The following is a 17076-nucleotide window of genomic DNA, read 5'->3' as shown; positions in this document are numbered from 1 at the left end:
AAATTAAAATGTCGCACTAACTTCGAAGCTGATTTATTTGAAGAAATCAGTTGTTTTTTTCTGCCACATGCAGCACACATGCCAGCACACTACACCTTCCACTTTGCGCAACACCTCGTATGGTATGTGACTGCACCGAGCGATGAAAGCGATGATGATGGGGCAATGCTAGCTGTCTGCAGAGGCCGGTTTGCCTTTTCCCTGCGTCGATTTCTTGCAGTGAAAACTGCTATCTTCTTGGCACAATCGCTGGCTGCGATTATTCGTTCGATATCTCACAAATTTCGCAAAATAATAATCCCCGACAGAAAAAGAACTTTCCTACACGCGCAAATGACACGAACGGCTGACCAGCAAACAGCACTCAACACAGGGGAAAAAAAGGCACGTGGCTAGGCCTGCTGGCTACTGCGTATTAAGCCACAGCTTTGTGGTGACGCTAGGAGTTGGCACTAGATATGATGATGATGATAGCTGCAGTGCACGAACCGTACACACAGAAACGGCGGTTTCTGTTTCACACGAGAGTTGTGCGTTGCGGTACTGTTAATTTTAGCCAAATTCGTAATACATGTTTCTAGTTTACAGAAAAAACAATTAATTATGTACCTTATTCTGAAATATATGCTATATTGAAGTTCATAATTCTGAAATAGTTTTACATTGTATATATAAAAAATATTTTGGGGATTTTTGATAAATTTGTTAATTTGAAAAATTCATAAATGTGGTGCTTGTAATAACAAGATTTGACTGTATTGCCCCATATGAATGTGGTCCAAAGGGAATCTAGCAAAGGCAACATATTACCGGTGCTTAGTGTATTTCCTTTAGGATTCCGGCTTGCACGTGCCTATTTTTGTAAAGAAGCACTTAACAGAAAAAATAATGTGAGCCATAAAAGTGAGGAGATTTTTCAAACATTTTCAAACTTTGGGGCCCGAATAAGAATGGAAAAAGCTAAAGATTATACTTTTTTTTTTCACATCTAGTGCGGTTTGACAATTTTAATCACGGGATCTTATGTTGCTCGCAAGACTTACAAAACAATTGCCATGACTGCGATCAGCCTGTGCCTAAAAGCAAGCGCAGTAAAAAAAAACTAAATATTGATTCAAACACAAAAACAGAAAAAAAAAATAAAAAGAAAAGAAAAACAGCGACCAAAAGGCAAAAGCGCATACGCCGAAAGCAGATGATACTGCAAACAAAACACAAGCGAGCGCATCTTCAGCCCGCGATTTACATTTCTAGGGGCTGGCGATAATTCGGTGGTTCTGGCACAATATTTTTATTAAGCGGAGGTGGGCGATGACTCAGGATATTAGGTTATATATTTCGTTCACAGAACAGACATTACAGTATTTTGATGTTCCAGCATCCACAAATGTTAACTTTGGCAGTTTTGGGCTTCACTGCGATATAAGATTCGAAACCTAAAAACTAGCTGTTTCACATGTAAACGAAAACACTTGCAATTTCTGCCGCGGTGACGCAAAAACCCATTTCAAGCTGTTGCGGCGGCTCGAGCAGCGAGAGCGACGCAGTTCTAACACTGAAATTTTTTCGCTCTGTCGCTGCCTCTCCCGTTGAGTTCTCTCAATCGCTTGCATGTCAACCGGCCATAATTAAGGCTGCTGCGCCTTTCCCGGCGGCCTGCTGGCGCCCGAAATAAATTTCACATGCATCCCCAGCACAAAAACAGCAGTCATAACTGATGCACCTTATACACTATCTGACGACGGGAAAGTGATGGCAATTTCCACTGGTCAATCGGAGTTGGGCGTCAGAACCAACCTAACGTGCTACAGAGTGAGCTGGTTCCGGAAGTTGAAGTCTCATCCCAGCGCCACAATGTTCACGGTTGATAAATAGCGCGATGCGGCGTTCTGCAACTTGCTTTTGCGGTATTTTAACGCTGTTGACGTTTTTCGACAGACGCATTTCGACACATTCGCACAAAAAAGTGGTGAAGCCCCGTCTCCTCTGCTTATATCACTGAAATGGCCAAAAACAGCCACGAATCTAGCAGCCTCCTGAAGTGACCACATCAGCGACTAGAACTTCCGGCGAGATCAGAGCTCGGTCGGCGGATCGAGATAGCGCCCCGCATTGCTACAAATGCCCATCGGAATATGTGCAACCTATCTTGGTCGACCAGTGGAATTCGAAATCATCATCCCAGAGCAAGAAAACATGCTCAGGAGTGCCCAGTGGAAATCACCATGAGTTTATCGATGGGACAGCATAAAGAGAACCTTGCTGTACATCAATGACCCAACAAAATACTGAGAACGTCGAGAGCTGCATAAAAAGCTAGAGATACATCTATTAAAACCATGCAGCGCTTAAAACAGAGTTTTGGAATATAGCTCCAAATCCCAGGTACCACAATGGCCCTTTTCGTAGACAGTTCCCTTTGCGTTATGGGGATGCTTCACTGCAAGAATTGTTACCCATGCAGTGAAGCACCCTCAAACCACATCGGTTCAGCTTAGTAGAAGAGCAGAGAAAGCATGTGGATGCAAGAAAGAAAAATATCAGTAGGCATCAGAACGGTGTGATGACATCTCAAAAGTAAGACTAAAAGGCCTGTGACTCACACAGAAGTGTTTGAAACGTCGTGACTGGCCATATCACGGCCACAGAAGGTTGTCCCTGAGCAGCAGGAATATGCAACTATATATCAAAATGGTGCAGTTGGCACAGCTGTCGCACCCCTGCCATCTTCCAAGTGATTAAACAAAAATGACACCTTAAAATGTAATGCAGTTTGCTTACCGCAGCTGTCTGTTTCATTAAGACTGAAAACTTCCTTCTTAGACAGATGCACATGCATGCACACACACGCACAAAGATCTTACCATTTGCTCTTTGAGTAGGCGAACTTGCTGCCGGGTCTTCGGTCACTGCAACATCACTTGATGTGGCATCAATCAGTTTGCCCTCTGAAAAGAAGCAAGTAGTTTCCTATAAGACCTGAAATCAGCATTTGGCGTGGGTGATCTGGGCAACCACAAATCCCTAGCAGCGTATGATGAAATGACCTCTACAGCATTGCTCCACAGCACTCCTACAGGAAGCACATGGGAAAAGACGAGAACAGCATCCCTGCTTCACATACACTTAAACCAAGATCAACATGGGAATGAGGAAGATTGTCCTGCAGATGCATAGAGCCGAGCGGCAGAAAAAGCTCTCACGCGTGTCCGTACCTCAGCAAGGCAATGCTAAGTGGAGCCGGAAATGTAGTCATAGTCTGAATGACGCCACACCTCGCTGGTTACTCCAACAAATGTGCTCCAACAGCCGTGGCTGCTCCGACTTGCACTTTGTTTTGTAGCTTTATTAAGGTGAAAGCCTTAAATCACAGTGTTTTAAGGCTGCATTACAAGGTTACGAAAATAATTGAATCGCGTCCATATCAGGACTGGAACTACCCTTTGTCAGTGCCCCAGCTGAGCGTGTTTAACATTACTCTATACTGACTTCCTGAAAATGAGTACATATCTCTTTGCCTAGAATAAGGATGCTAGAGGATGCTGAGTTTAAGGACAGTGACACTGGGGAGGAGGGGAATGTCAAAAGCGACAGCACGCCTGCCCGTGGGCTCAGAGGTTCATTCCACATCACTATGGGTGCCGAAGCACCAGGCCCTAATAGCAGGTCGAGAAGGCCGAGAAAGTATGCCAAGGCAGAAAAGGCTAGAGCAGCTCGAAATGCCGCGCATCGTAATTGCCGCCAGAAAGTGGATGAGGAAGATGTGCGCTTTGGTGAACAGTGTCTACTGGGAGAGTTGCACGTCACACAGTGTGGATAAAACATGAAAAAAAGTTAAATGCAACGCCTAAATAGGCTTTCGCCTTCACATTCTTAGAAAGCTCTAAGCATTAACCAGGATTTTTTTGATGACCTGTTTCACGAACGAATTGTGCACTGCCTCCAAAAATGTTGAAAGGCAATACAGTAGCCGACCGATTTTTTGGACTAAATAATTCGGACTTGAAGCGATATTTCGGACTTTATTCAGGAACCGTCACGCAGCCCATAGGAGCGTGTACAGTTTCACGACCAATATTTCAGACCCTTTCAATTTTTCGGGACAAATTTCGTGCAAGCAATACTGTGAAGATTGTTTTTTTGGCCGAAGGCTCATTTTTTCGGCATCATTAAGACGCGAGCGAGCGTCATTTTCGCAAAAATCCCCTTTTGCACAGCTGTGAAGGCAAAGCGAAGCAGTGATTCGGGCGGACTAGGTAGGCTCTTTGTCCATCGTCGCCATTTGAGACAGTAGCAATAAGCGAATGCTCGACCTTTTTATCGGGACAGCCTACAAGAGCGCACAATCAGATTGAAAATGGAACATGAGCACCGTCCGCTGCCACCCGCAGAGAAATGGGGGGGGGGGGGGGGGGTGCATTCGCGATTCATGGGGGTTCTAATTCCGCTCACTTTTTTCCCACGAGTTCTATCTTGCAGCCTTGGGTATCACCGTTAACCATGGAAACTGAATGTTATTGCTTCACTCGGTGCATGCATTTGTTCGCGACATGATCGACTGCATCGCAGTACGGTTTGGTTTGGTTCGTGGGGTTTAACGTCCCAATGCGACTCAGGCTATGAGAGACGCCATAGTGGAGAACTCCGGAGATTTCGACCACCTGGGGTTCTTTAACGTGCACTGACATCGCACAGCACACGGGCACCTTGCTTTCCGCCTCCATCGAAAAGCGGCCGTCGAGGCAGGGATTCGATCCCGCGTCCTTCGGAACAGTAGTCGAGCGCCGTAACTACTGCGCCACCCCAGCGGGGGCGTCGCAGTATGTCGTGAAGTGGCATGAAGATGACGAAAGCATGACTGGCCAAGATATTCTAACTGCAGGGTTAAAACGGTTACAGCTTAGCAAGATTCGCTTCTGTGGGGTACCACTGAACACGTGGTGACCATATTGAGCGAGTCGTATGCTTCCTGGCGACGAGCACACCCAGCGCATTTGAACCAGCCAGCACGAGCACACTGGCTGCCGCGCCCGCCATATCGAATCATGCGAGCGCGTGTGCATAGGCGGCACGTGGAAGCCCAATAGCAGATCACGCTATGCTAGACTCTCGTTATTGCAAAACTGCTCATTCGCATATGTTTAAGGAAAGGCAGTGCATGTCCCTTGCTTGACATGGGATGCAAGCGAGGTACATGGCATATTTACTTTCGTATAACCCGCCTCTGCATATAACACGCACCCCGAACTTTGAACTCCGCTAAATAAAAGAAACGTCCTCACGTACAATCCGCACGTTTATCTTAAAAAAAGAAGAAAAAAGTTAGTACTGGAAAGATACAACTGCACACTCGGTGGGTTCATTCCTCAGAAGCGTAGAAAAATAGCGGCGGCACCGTGCTACCCTTTGCCGCCATGCCCTATCAAGCAGATTCATGCAATTACTCCCATTGTCTGCTGTCCCAAGACGAGGAAACCAAAGAAAGCAACAAATTAAAATAATATACAAGTGAAACAAGGCAGCATCGTCAGGTGACTTTGTTCTGAGGTTTACTGAACAGGCACGGAAGAAAGAGCGTCACACCAGCTGCCCTGACACCACGCGAGGTATCCAAAGAGCAATGATTTTGTCTATGTAATCAAAGGCTCAAGCAAACGTCATCGTCAAATTATAAACCGATCACATAAACAGACCAACAGTGTCCACTTCTCACAACCACAATGCACACCTCTCTTGCACGATTCAGTAATATGCAGCGCTCACGTGTATATTACTGAAATTTGTTGTAAGGATAGGGTAGGAAAGACATTGATTTCTCTAGAAAAGTCTTGTGCTAGTAGCAGACGAGAAAGAAGAGGTCCATCTTCCTTCTTCTCACAGGATTGGAGCCCCTATTCCAGGGCTCCACTGAGCTTCACTGCTCGCTGGGTGTGCTGGATCAGACCTAGGTGGCAACCAAAATCGCTGCTGGAGAGCCGGCTCTCCCACTGTTCCGCACTCGGGTCTTCACGAAATCTATCGTTATTATTACATTCCCACGTGATGTGGTATAACGAAGGTTTGCTACCACACCACCGCCAAACACAACAACAATTTTGGCTTCCTCGCCTTGTGACAGCAGACAACAGGAGTAACTGCACGAACCTTTGCTTGCTAGCGCACGGTGGCAAAGGGTTGTGCAGCGCTGCCACCATTTTTCATGCTCATAAGGAATGAGCCCACTCGGTAATCATTTCTTTTTACTCATCATTTGAGAAAATTTACTCAAATAACGGCCAAAATGTTACTGGTTACACAATTCTCAAACGTAGCCGCTCTCACTGCTACCACCCGAGGCTTCATCGCCATTTTCAAAGACGTAGTTGTCCTGGGAACCACCCAAGCTGTTACTGATGGCACATTTTCTGAAACTCTTACGCACCAAGTCGGCCAGTATCGCTTTTCACACACCCACGATTCACTGGCGGAGCAGAATATTGGATCTTCGCAAGCGTCCTGTCAGCGTGAGGGAGTAAAGGCCGTCGGCCATCCACTGGGGATATACCCGTCTCACGCGTGCCTTGAACAGCTTGTTCAGGCACACGTTGAGCGGCTGTAGCATGGACGTCATGCCGTCAGGTATCACAACGAGGCCGGTGCCTGTCTCAGCAAGGCTTCACCACATGCGGCCTCGGAAGAAATCCAGCACAAGCATCGACCGGCGTGCCAGCAAAGTCATCACCACCACCATCAGCCTGACTATACCCACTGCAGGGCGAAGGCCTCTCCCATATTTCTCCACTTAACCCGGTTCTGTGCTAGCTGCATCCACTTGACCCCTGCGAACTTCTTAATCTCATCTGCCCACCTAACTTTCTGCCGCCCCCTGCTATGCTTTCCTTCCCTTGGAATCCAGTTTGTTACCCTCAGCGACCATCGGTTATCCTCTCTTCGCACTACATGTCCTGCCCATGTCCATTTCTTCTTCTTAATTTCTACTAGAATGTCGGTAACTTGAGTTATTTCTCTGACCCACTGTGCATGCTTTCTATCTCTTAATGTTACCCCTACCATTTTTCGTTCCATAGCCCTCTGGGTTGTCCTCAACTTAAGTAGAACTCTCTTGGTTAGCCTCCATGTTTCAGCCCCATAGGTGAGTACAGGCGAGATGCAACTGTTGTATACTTTCCTCTTAAGCGATACCGGTAAGCTGCTAGTCATAATCTGCGAGTGCTTGCCAAATGCGCTCCATCCCAATCGTATTCTTCTTGTTATTTCCTTTTTGTGGTCCGGATATGCGGTTACTACCTGTCCTAAGTAGACATATTCGCCTACTACTTCCAGTATTTCGCTACCTAATGTAAACTGCTGTTCCTTCCCGAGGCTGTTGAACATTACCTTAGTCTTCTGCATATTGATTTTCAAGCCTACCTTTCTACTTTTCCTGTCTAGGTCATCAATCATTATTTGCAGTTCATCTCCCGAGTTGCTTAGCAAGGTAATGTCATCAGCAAATCGCAGATTACTGAGGTATTCTTCATCAATCATTATTTGCAGTTCATCCCCAGAGTTGCTTAGCAAGGCAATGTCATCAGCAAATCGCAGATTACTGAGGTATTCTCCATCTACCCTTATCCCTAACTGCTCCCATTCCAAGTCTCTGAATACTTCCTCTAAACAAGCTGTGAATAGTACTGGGGAGATTGTGTCTCCTTGCCTAACACCTTTCTTTATGGGAATTTTGTTACTTTCTTTATGCAGAACTATGGTTACTGTGCAGCCACTATATATATGTTCCAGAACTTTCACGTACGGCTCGTCTACCCCCTGATTTCGCAATGCCTGCATCACCGCCGAGGTTTCAACTGAGTCAAATGCTTTTTCGTAATCAATGAATGCTATGTATAAGGGCTGGTTATATTCCGAGCATTTTTCTATCACCTGATTGATGGTATGGATATGATCGATAGTAGAGTACCGTTTCCGAAATCCTGCTTGATCCTTTGCTTGATTGCAGTCTAAGGTTGTCCTGATTCTATTAGCGATTACCTTAGTAAATACCTTATACATAACAGACAGTAAGCTGATTGGTCTGTAATTTTTAAGGTCCTTAGAGTCCCCTTTCTTGTGAATGAGGATAATGTTTGCATTCTTCCATGGTTCCGGTGCCGTCGATGACACAAGGCACTGCGTATACAGGGTGGCCAGCTTTTCTAGCACGATATCCCCCCCGTCCTTCAGCAAATCTGTAGTTATCTGATCCTCTCCAGCTGATTTCCCCCTTTTCATAGTTTCTAGTGCTTTCTTGACCTCGTCCTTCGTCACTGGTGGAACGTCTGACTGTTTTTCCTTACCGCCAATCTCATTACGGTCCTGACTACTTTGGCTACTGTAGAGATCTGTATAGAACTCCTCGGCTACTTTGACTATTTTTTCCATATTAGTGATGACGTTGCCCGGCTTGTCCCTTATCGCATACATCTGGTTTTTGCCTATGCCCAATTTCTTCTTTACCGCTTTAAGGCTTCCCCCGTTCTTTATAGCATGCTCAATTTTCTCCTTGTTATACTTCCTTATATCGGCCACCTTGCGCTTATTGATTAGCTTTGATACCTCGGCCAATTGGATCTGGTCTGTTGGATTGGAAGCTTTCATACTCTGGCGTTTCTTAATAAAATCTTTCGTCTCCTTAGACAGTTTGCCGGTATCCTCTCTAACTATCCTACCGCCTACTTTTACCGCACACTCAGTAATGATATCTCTGAAATTATTGTTCCTTGCCTCTAGGGTAATGTCGCCATCCTCAGTTAGAGCTGAAAACCTATTCTGTAGCGATATCCTGAACTCTTCTGCCCTCCCCCTCACCGCTAATTCGTTGATGGGTTTCTTTCTTACTAATCTGTTGCGTTCCTTCTTCAGATTTAGGCTAATTCGGGACCTCACCATCCTGTGGTCACTGCATCGCACTTTCCCGATTACCTCTACGTCTTGCATAATGGCGGGGGTTGAACACATTATGAAGTCGATTTCATTTTTAGTCTCTCCGTTAGGGCTTTTCCATGCCCATTTCCGGTTCTTCCGTTTGCTGAAGAAGGTATTCATGATTCGTAAGTTATTGCGCTCTACAAACTCAACTAGTAACTCCCCCCTGCTATTCCTAAAACCAATGCCATAGTCACCTACTGCCTTGTCTCCTGCCTGTTTTTTCCCTACCTTGGCATTGAAATCGCCCATTAGTACAGTATACTGCGTCTTTACTTTTCGCATTGCCGATTCTACATCTTCATAGAAGCTTTCAACTGCCTGGTCATCATAACTACATGTAGGTGCATAGGCCTGTACAACCTTCAGTTTATACCGCTTATTAAGCCTAATTACGATGCCTGCAACACTCTCATTTATACTATAGAATTCATCTATATTACCCGCTATATACTTATTGACAAGGAAACCTACTCCTAGTTGTCGCCTCTCTGGTAAGCCTTGATAACACACTACATGCCCATCCTTCAGTACAGTATATGCCTCATTCGGCCTCCTAACCTCACTAAGCCCTATGACATCCCATTTCATGCCCTCTAGTTCCTCTAACAGCACTGCTAAGCTAGCTTCACTAGCTAGGGTTCTAGCATTAAACTTGCCAGGGTCAGTTTCCAATGACGGCCTGTCCAGCGGAGCCAGGCTTTCTTAGCACCCCTGCTGCGTCACAGGTTTGACCGCCGCCGTGGTCAGTTGTTCCGCAGCCGCTGGTGACTGAGGGCTGGGGTTTTATGGAGCTTATCATAGGAGGTTGCGGCCAATTCCTGCACCAGGGTGGCCAACTCCTGTTCTGGTGAGGGAGTGCGTTGCCGGAGGTGTTCACCGGCATCAGGTCGCACCCAGAACCTGTTATGCAATTCCATCAACACGCGGACTTTTTTTTTTTTTTCCATCCGGTGGAGAATTGCGCGGCACCGGGATTTGAACCCCGGTCCTCTTGCATGCGAGGCAGATGTTCTGCCGCTACGCCACTGCTGCCAGCAAAGTCTTCATTCCCAAATTGCTCGAATCTAGTCACCGACTAGGCCACTGTTCATCCAGAAATTTTCTTCCACATGCACGATTCCTAGGGGCAGTGTTGTGGTAGGTAGAGTTTTGTGCTTGAATATTACATACGGGCATAGTTTCGTCCTGTCAGCCAAAGCACATAACATCACTTTGTAGTGCAGCTTGGCATTTCCGCCGGCCAGCACGCTGACCGATTTGGAACCATTTTTTTTCTATAGTTATGTCCATCTGTATCTCAAAGTATAGTGGGGTCTGATCGACGTATCCTACCTGAGACAGCAAACAGCTGTGCTCCTTCCGAAGTCCTATGACATATCGTTGAAAGCTCAACAATTTTTCCTCGTTAGCGTCAGGAAGCAGCTGGAACATCGTGTCATAAAGCGTTGAAGCCATCCACTGTCTCTCACGAAACTCATGTGAACTGTTAAGACACGCCCGAGTGAATTATCTTAGGCGTGCAGTGGAACGCAATCCGAAAACTGTCTATGTGGATGCCGCTCTATATGAGCATATATCGAACGCAGCAGCAGCCGTGGTGGTGGGCTCTTACACAGAAGTTTCGAGCATGTCCATCCCGCACTGTACTATCACAGAAGAGGAAGTGGCAGCGATTGGCTACAAACTCACTGCTCAAACATCAGATCACTTGGGTTCCGGGGCACTCCGGATTGGAAGATAATGAGGTCGTGGATAGGCTAGCTCGAGGTCACACAAACCGAGCAGCCACCAATCCCGATCTCACAACTATCATTCCTGTCCCCGCGGCTTACGGCGCGCGACTTAAGTACCTACGAGAACAACGTAGGATTGATCTCCCTCCACACAAGGGACTAAATGCACAGGAAACGCAGGAATGGAGACAGCTCCAAACCAACACTTACACCAACCTACATCAATACAGCATAATTTTCCCTGAACACTACACAAACATATGCCCTTGGTGCAACGACCAGCCCACCGCCTACCACGTCACATGGGGTGCACAGGCCCCAAACCTGCACACATAACCATGCACCATTTGGAGGCGCAGTGGGAGGCCACTCTGCTATGCTCTGATCTAGAGACCCAGCATAGGCTGGTAACTCAGGCAAGAGCGACAGCCCAGGCCACTGGGGTCTTGAAATGAAGACTCTACTCACTGCCCCCCCCCCCCCCTTTTTCTTTGTTTTTGAAATAAAGTTTTTTCTCTCTCTCTCTCTCTATTTGAGCCATCCAGCCACGACTCCTCTGTTCCTCAATGAACTTGGCAAGCTGTGTCTTGAGGCGGAGGTACAAACCAAACCAGTCTTCGGACCACGAAACGCTCGCCAGCCCTGGTTCGTTGTTTCATGACACTCTTCTTCCTCCAGTTGCGAATGCCCGACTCGTCGACGTCATGTTGTTTTGCTCAGCTCTGTTGCAGATTTTTTCAGCAGTGGCTCTAATCTTTAGCTTCTCTTTCGCTGTGAGAGACTGCTGCCGAGTCGTACTCATGGCATCAAATAAGCAGACCAACAGTGCAAACTGGGTTGCCTGGGTGTTGAAACAGCACCTGATAAGAGGCTCAACAAGCACTGGCTGAACAAAGTGTGACCAATGGCGTGGGGAATATACAGGCTGCTATGGATGTGGATTTGGTCATGCCTTTTGTTGGCTCCTTATCGGCTTGACAAGCGCCAATGACGATGGGGATGGCAAGCGATCACCAAGGGTCTGCGAAACCCACGGCCACAAAAGAAAGATCGCGCACTAATCTATGGTGTGGCTAGACAAAGTTTTGCAGGAATAAAAGCATGGAAGTGCAAAGCAAACTTTAGTTTGTTAACATTCGAACACCTCAGACCTTGGTCGCTGTTACCGTGTCGTGCTCTTGGGAACCAGATGCGGGTACCTCAAAGACAACGGGGGTAAACAGATATACACTGACCGAAGCCCTGCAACTAGACCCAGCCACAGAAGTCGTGCAGGCGCCCGCTCTCCGTTCCGTTTATGGAGCACCCAGTGAAAGAAGTGAGAGAGATTGAGAGTCCATGGTGTTTGTTGATGACGGCATGGGTGAAACTGGAGCTCTGGCTGCACTGCTGGAAGGGCTGTAATAGAAATCGGCTTTGGATTCCAACGAGTGAGTGATGCGCTGTTCGGAAGAGTGGAATCTCTTCTTGCGACATGCATACCAGCGCAGACGCATCGCCGCCCCCCTCTCATCCTTCGCTGGCCATGGCACGCTGGCTAATCGAGTGCACATTTTTAGGGACCAGTTTAGCCTTGACTCAGTCTCAATTAGTAGGCCAATCCATGTGAGATCCCCCCCCCCCCCCCCTACCTTTCGGTTTCAAAGAGTTCCTGCACAGTTTACAAGAATGGCTCAGCTGTTCTTGCAGGATCCACTTTCATCTTGTAATAAAGCAATATTTACTTTCAATCTGTTTAGCAAAAAATAAATTCGAAGACTATAGATTAGAAGAAAAAACAGATTAGAAGTTAAAAGCCAGCCGGGGCTGATTGCAAAAGTTCATAAAGCGCTTTGGTTTCAGCCTCCAACGTCGCACGCCTATCTGTCAAAAGCTGCCGGGTGACTTTGAAGAGAAGCTGATTTCATTTCAGCGATTCATTATAAAGTGGAGGATGGAGAACAGCTACACCCAAAGGCAAATGGTAAACGCTGATCAAATGCCCATATGGTTTGACATGCCAGTGGCATACACCGTCAACGAAGAAGGTGCGAAAGAGGTAAAAATGCGCTCGGCCAGATATGAGAAGCAGCGCCTGACGGTGATGCTGTGCTGCATGGCGGATGGCCACAAGCTGCCCGCCTATGTAATTTTCAAACGAAAGGTGCTTCCAGCTCGGGAAGTGTCTCCTAGGAATGTGATCGTCCGGGATAATGAAAATGAATGAATAACAAACGAAATGGTTGAGGAGTGGATAAGAATAGTTTGGGAGCGGCATGCAGGGGCCCTCTTGGCCAAGCATTCACTCCTCCTCCTGATCTTGTACCGTAGCCACTTATCTGACGGCGTAAAAGCTGCGCTTGCCAAGGCTGGTACTGACGTCGCTATCAGACATGGCGGCAAAATAAGCCAGTTACAGTCTCTAGATGTATGCCTTAATAAGCTTTTAAAGGATTGGCTGCGCAAATACTACGTGGACTGGCTTGTTGAAGAGTGCGCGCTTACATCAACAGATCGTATAAAGTGCGAATCGTTGGGAGTCGTGGCCAGTTGGATTTCTGCAGCCTGGGATATCCCAGAAAACATGGTGGTGCGCGCATTCCGCAAGTGCTGCATTTCCTATGCACTTGATAGCACCGAAGACTGCACTCTACGAGAAGCCCAGAGATAAGGCGATGCCGACGACTGAGCAGGATAATGTAAGTAAATGTTGCTTGCGTGCGGTACTTCTTCGCAGTTGTTTTTTCGATCGACCTACAGTCGAAGTAAATTTCTTTCTTCTGTGGACTTTAACAATCATGGCCAGCCTAGACTCGAGTAAATATGGTACTTTTATTATCAACTTTTGGTCACTACTGATAAAGTGACATAAACAGACTATTAGCAGTTTGTAAAAATGCCGAGTTCACTCTCCATGCTCATCCAAATCAATGCAAAAAAAGCTTTCGATTCCAGTACATACAAATGTTTAGGGAATACTTATTGCTGATGGTTATTAAAATGCAAACCCAAAACATCAACAACTGTTTCAAAACCCTAGCTTTTTCCGCGAACTCCTGGCACAGCGCAATGACATTCGAAGGGTGGTCATGCAGTATTGTCACTGGGAAGTCCAGCAACATTCCACAGATCAATGATGTCACTGCCGTGTCCATGCATCAGTGTCATGTCTGCTTATTGCCACTATGTTTCAAACATTCCACCTGATTTAGTGCAACACAGACGCTTTTCCAGCCTATTTTCGTTGCACACTTCCACATGCAATAAGAGACAAGGCAGGCAATGTCGTTACCAATATGGATAAGATAGTTAATGTAGGCAAGGAGTTCTACATTTGTGTATAGAGTAGGCAGAGTAGTAAGCATGATAATGAAAAAAGCAGTTGTGCTGGAGTATCCAGCCGGTAACAAAGACCACAGTATGAAAAGCCTTGCAAGCAATGAAAAGGGGGAAAAGCAACCGGGGAATGGGGAATCAGGTAACTGCCAACCTGGTAAAGGACGGTTCAGATACAGTGCTACAAAAACAAGCCACTCTGTACACGGAATGCGTTCTGACATAGAGGGCAGCGTAATCTTGGTGAATAAGTATTACCTTTATCTATAGCAAACGAGGCGTGAAGATATCCTTATCCCCATTCAGAGACATATGAGGTTGGACCTTGTGAAGAGCTCAAGTTCATTCGCTTGCACCCCGAGTTCACCAAGTTTCATACATTTATGAATTGCTGCTCCCAATAGACACTTCTTTCAAAATGCAGACAGTACCAACTTCTGCGAGCACTGCGAGCATGCATCACATTTTTATGTGATGCATGCCGAATAGAGATAAGTGAATGTAAAGACCCATCCAGAAAAACGGAGAAGGATATCAGTTCGTGACCTTCTGGAGAATATTTGACCATGGACACGCTCCCAGTCTGATAGTGTGGTTTGTGAGCGAGCAGCAAATAAACCATTGCCACACAGGGTTGTAGCCATTTTCGAAGTGATAACGTAAAAATGATAATGAAAAAAAATGTGGCACAGTTTGGTCAATGCAAGCGCACGATCATTTGCAGGAAAACAATGCATAGAAGTGGCTCTTCCGCCATGCAAGAGCTTCACAAAAGCAATTAGCTCATTGTATAAATAAAAGCTAAAACACTCTGGTGTCATAAGCCAGAGAACTGAACACTACAAGCTAGGCTATCCATATAAGCATACACAACACACACAAACACACACACAAAAAAAGTGGACTTCAGTAAAAAGTACTTTACCATTTGGGCTTTGAGTAGCCGAGGTCAGTGCTGGGGCCGCAGTCACCGCAACGTCACTTGACATGGCATAAATCAGTTTTCCCTCTGAAATCGAGCACATAGTTTCCTGTCAACGTTGGTGAGGGTGATCTGGGCAAGCGCAGAACCCTAGCGGCAAAAGATGAAATGGTCTGTGTGGTGTTGCTCTCCAGCACTGACATAAGGAACACATGGAAAGCAACGAGAACAGTGTAGAAAGCGGCGAATCTTTGCGTGCTCCTAAACCCAGAACAGCATGTAAGTGGCAAGGAATGTTCTGCAAAGAATTGAGCGGCAGAAAAAGCTGTCATGCGCATTTGTTGCTCAGCAAAGCAACACAATAAGAAAGCAGAGGCGAAAATGTAGTGGACTACAGGAAGCTGGAGTCTCCACGATGCTGCACCTTGGTGGTTGCTCAAACTAATATGCTCTGCACTTGCTGAGAGTCAGGAGCTAGGGGAACCCAAGAATTACTCCAAAAAAATGAGGGACTTTCGTCGGACACGACTGAACGACTAAACTGAAACTTAGCGACTAAAGTAGCGAAAGGCGAAAGCCCGAGTGCCGTTTTCTGCTACACGACTGACACTAGTTAGAAATTAATTAATTAGTCAGGCATTATTGAAGTATTCATTAGTCATTTAGTAGGTAATTATTTATTCATAAATAGTAAATTATTAATTACTTAATTAGCCATTGCTTAGTAAATAATCTGTTAATTAACCATTAATTGATCATTGACTGACATGCCCATATAAGGCACGCATTCGCGCATACTGTGGTGGAGCTCTGTGATTGGTCGAGACCTCTATGATGTCATCCTGCCTCGGCCAATCAGAGCCGCCGCAAAAGTGGGACACATTTTGTCCAAGACAGCATGAGCCATTAAAAGCTTTCACCTTAAAAACCCAAGGATTTTATAAAATGCCGTTTGAGAGCCCCTGCCAAAATTTTACAGCAAAAAATAATAACGGTCAAGAAAAGAGCTCTGACAGTTGTCCTAATGAGTTAAACATTTAGCCTGGGCCTGTGGCTAGTATGTTGCAAAGAAGCACAAGTATCACAGAAGCAATTTTTCTAAGTCCCTTTACGTGACAAGCAAGGCGATTGTTAAGACTCCACCGACCATAAAGACCTTTCATAGACATGACTTTGAGAGGGAACATTTCATATTTTCCTAGGAGGGCCAATGACAGAGCTGTGGTGAATGATAACAAGTTTTTGAAGATGACAACGGCAAAAAAAAAAATAAAAGCTTGACAGAAGGGTGAAGAGCTAGTTGGGATAACACAGAACTCCCACTACTAGTACTGTTGGGTCGCAAGAGACAATGCAAAATGTGCGTGCATCCAATTTCATGACGACAAATTAGCAGACAAAGACACTGTAACCACATAATTATTCTATTGTACGGCTCGAAAATCACCGAAGCATGCATCTGCAGAACCGGAGACTGGCTTCACTCGACAGTCTCAACGCAGCCGTTGTAAAGGCAGCATCCAGCATAGGTGCTTGTAACAATGCACCTCCCTCCCATATTGCGCGTCCTGTGACACAACCATTCTTGCTCTGCGCATGCAGCAATGTGACTATGCGCGATGTTAGCCTGTGCCATTTGCTGTACTTGCATACAGTGGCTTAAAATGCTGTCGCATAAGGTAGACTTTTACTCAAAAAAAAAAAAAAAAGACAGTCCGGAATTTGGTCAACCTATCTACAGCGTATAAAGCAGCTTTGAACAAAAGGTAGGTAGTACCCACCATTGCATAAGTGCTACAGTATTATCTTGGAGAAAGTACAGTGAACCAAAACTGTATAAATAAGGCACTCTTTACCAATTATTCCGCTCAGACGAATACTAAGAAGATTCCAAGAAACGAACATTCGGAATGAATCAAAAGTTATGACCAGGCATGTGTCGCTGGTTTTTCCCCTATCTATTTTATTTTTATTTATTTTATTTGAAATACCCTAAAGGCCCAATAGGGCATTACATAGGGGGGGATGTGGAAGCAAATCAGGGTAGAACAAAAACAGATTAACACATGATGTTAGGGTGGTATGTGAGGGAAGTATATAACTAGTCATAGTAATCTTTATACAAAACTAGGAAAAAATAGT

The 17076-nt window shown here is 45.8% G+C and overlaps 1 protein-coding gene across 2 annotated transcripts in view; it reads right to left on the bottom strand.

Moving 5' to 3' along the window:
- The window catches only part of LOC146177114 (uncharacterized), a 67545-nt gene that overhangs the window by 43139 nt on the left and 7330 nt on the right, over nucleotides 1-17076 (bottom strand). For both annotated transcript variants that reach the window (XM_084583101.1, XM_084583102.1), the window contains exons 4-5: nucleotides 14938-15021; nucleotides 2865-2948 (exon numbers count right to left, since the gene is read on the bottom strand). In XM_084583101.1, coding sequence (XP_084439227.1) covers nucleotides 2865-2948; nucleotides 14938-15021 — 168 coding nt within the window. The remainder of the gene's footprint in view (nucleotides 1-2864; nucleotides 2949-14937; nucleotides 15022-17076) is intronic.

The sequence above is a fragment of the Amblyomma maculatum genome, chromosome 10, assembly GCF_055883805.1.
Source record: "Amblyomma maculatum isolate TAMU_Amacu chromosome 10, ASM5588380v1, whole genome shotgun sequence".
Lineage (NCBI taxonomy): Eukaryota > Metazoa > Arthropoda > Arachnida > Ixodida > Ixodidae > Amblyomma > Amblyomma maculatum.
The sequence above is the reverse complement of the archived record's forward strand: the minus strand, read 5'-3'. Positions and strand labels throughout refer to the sequence as shown.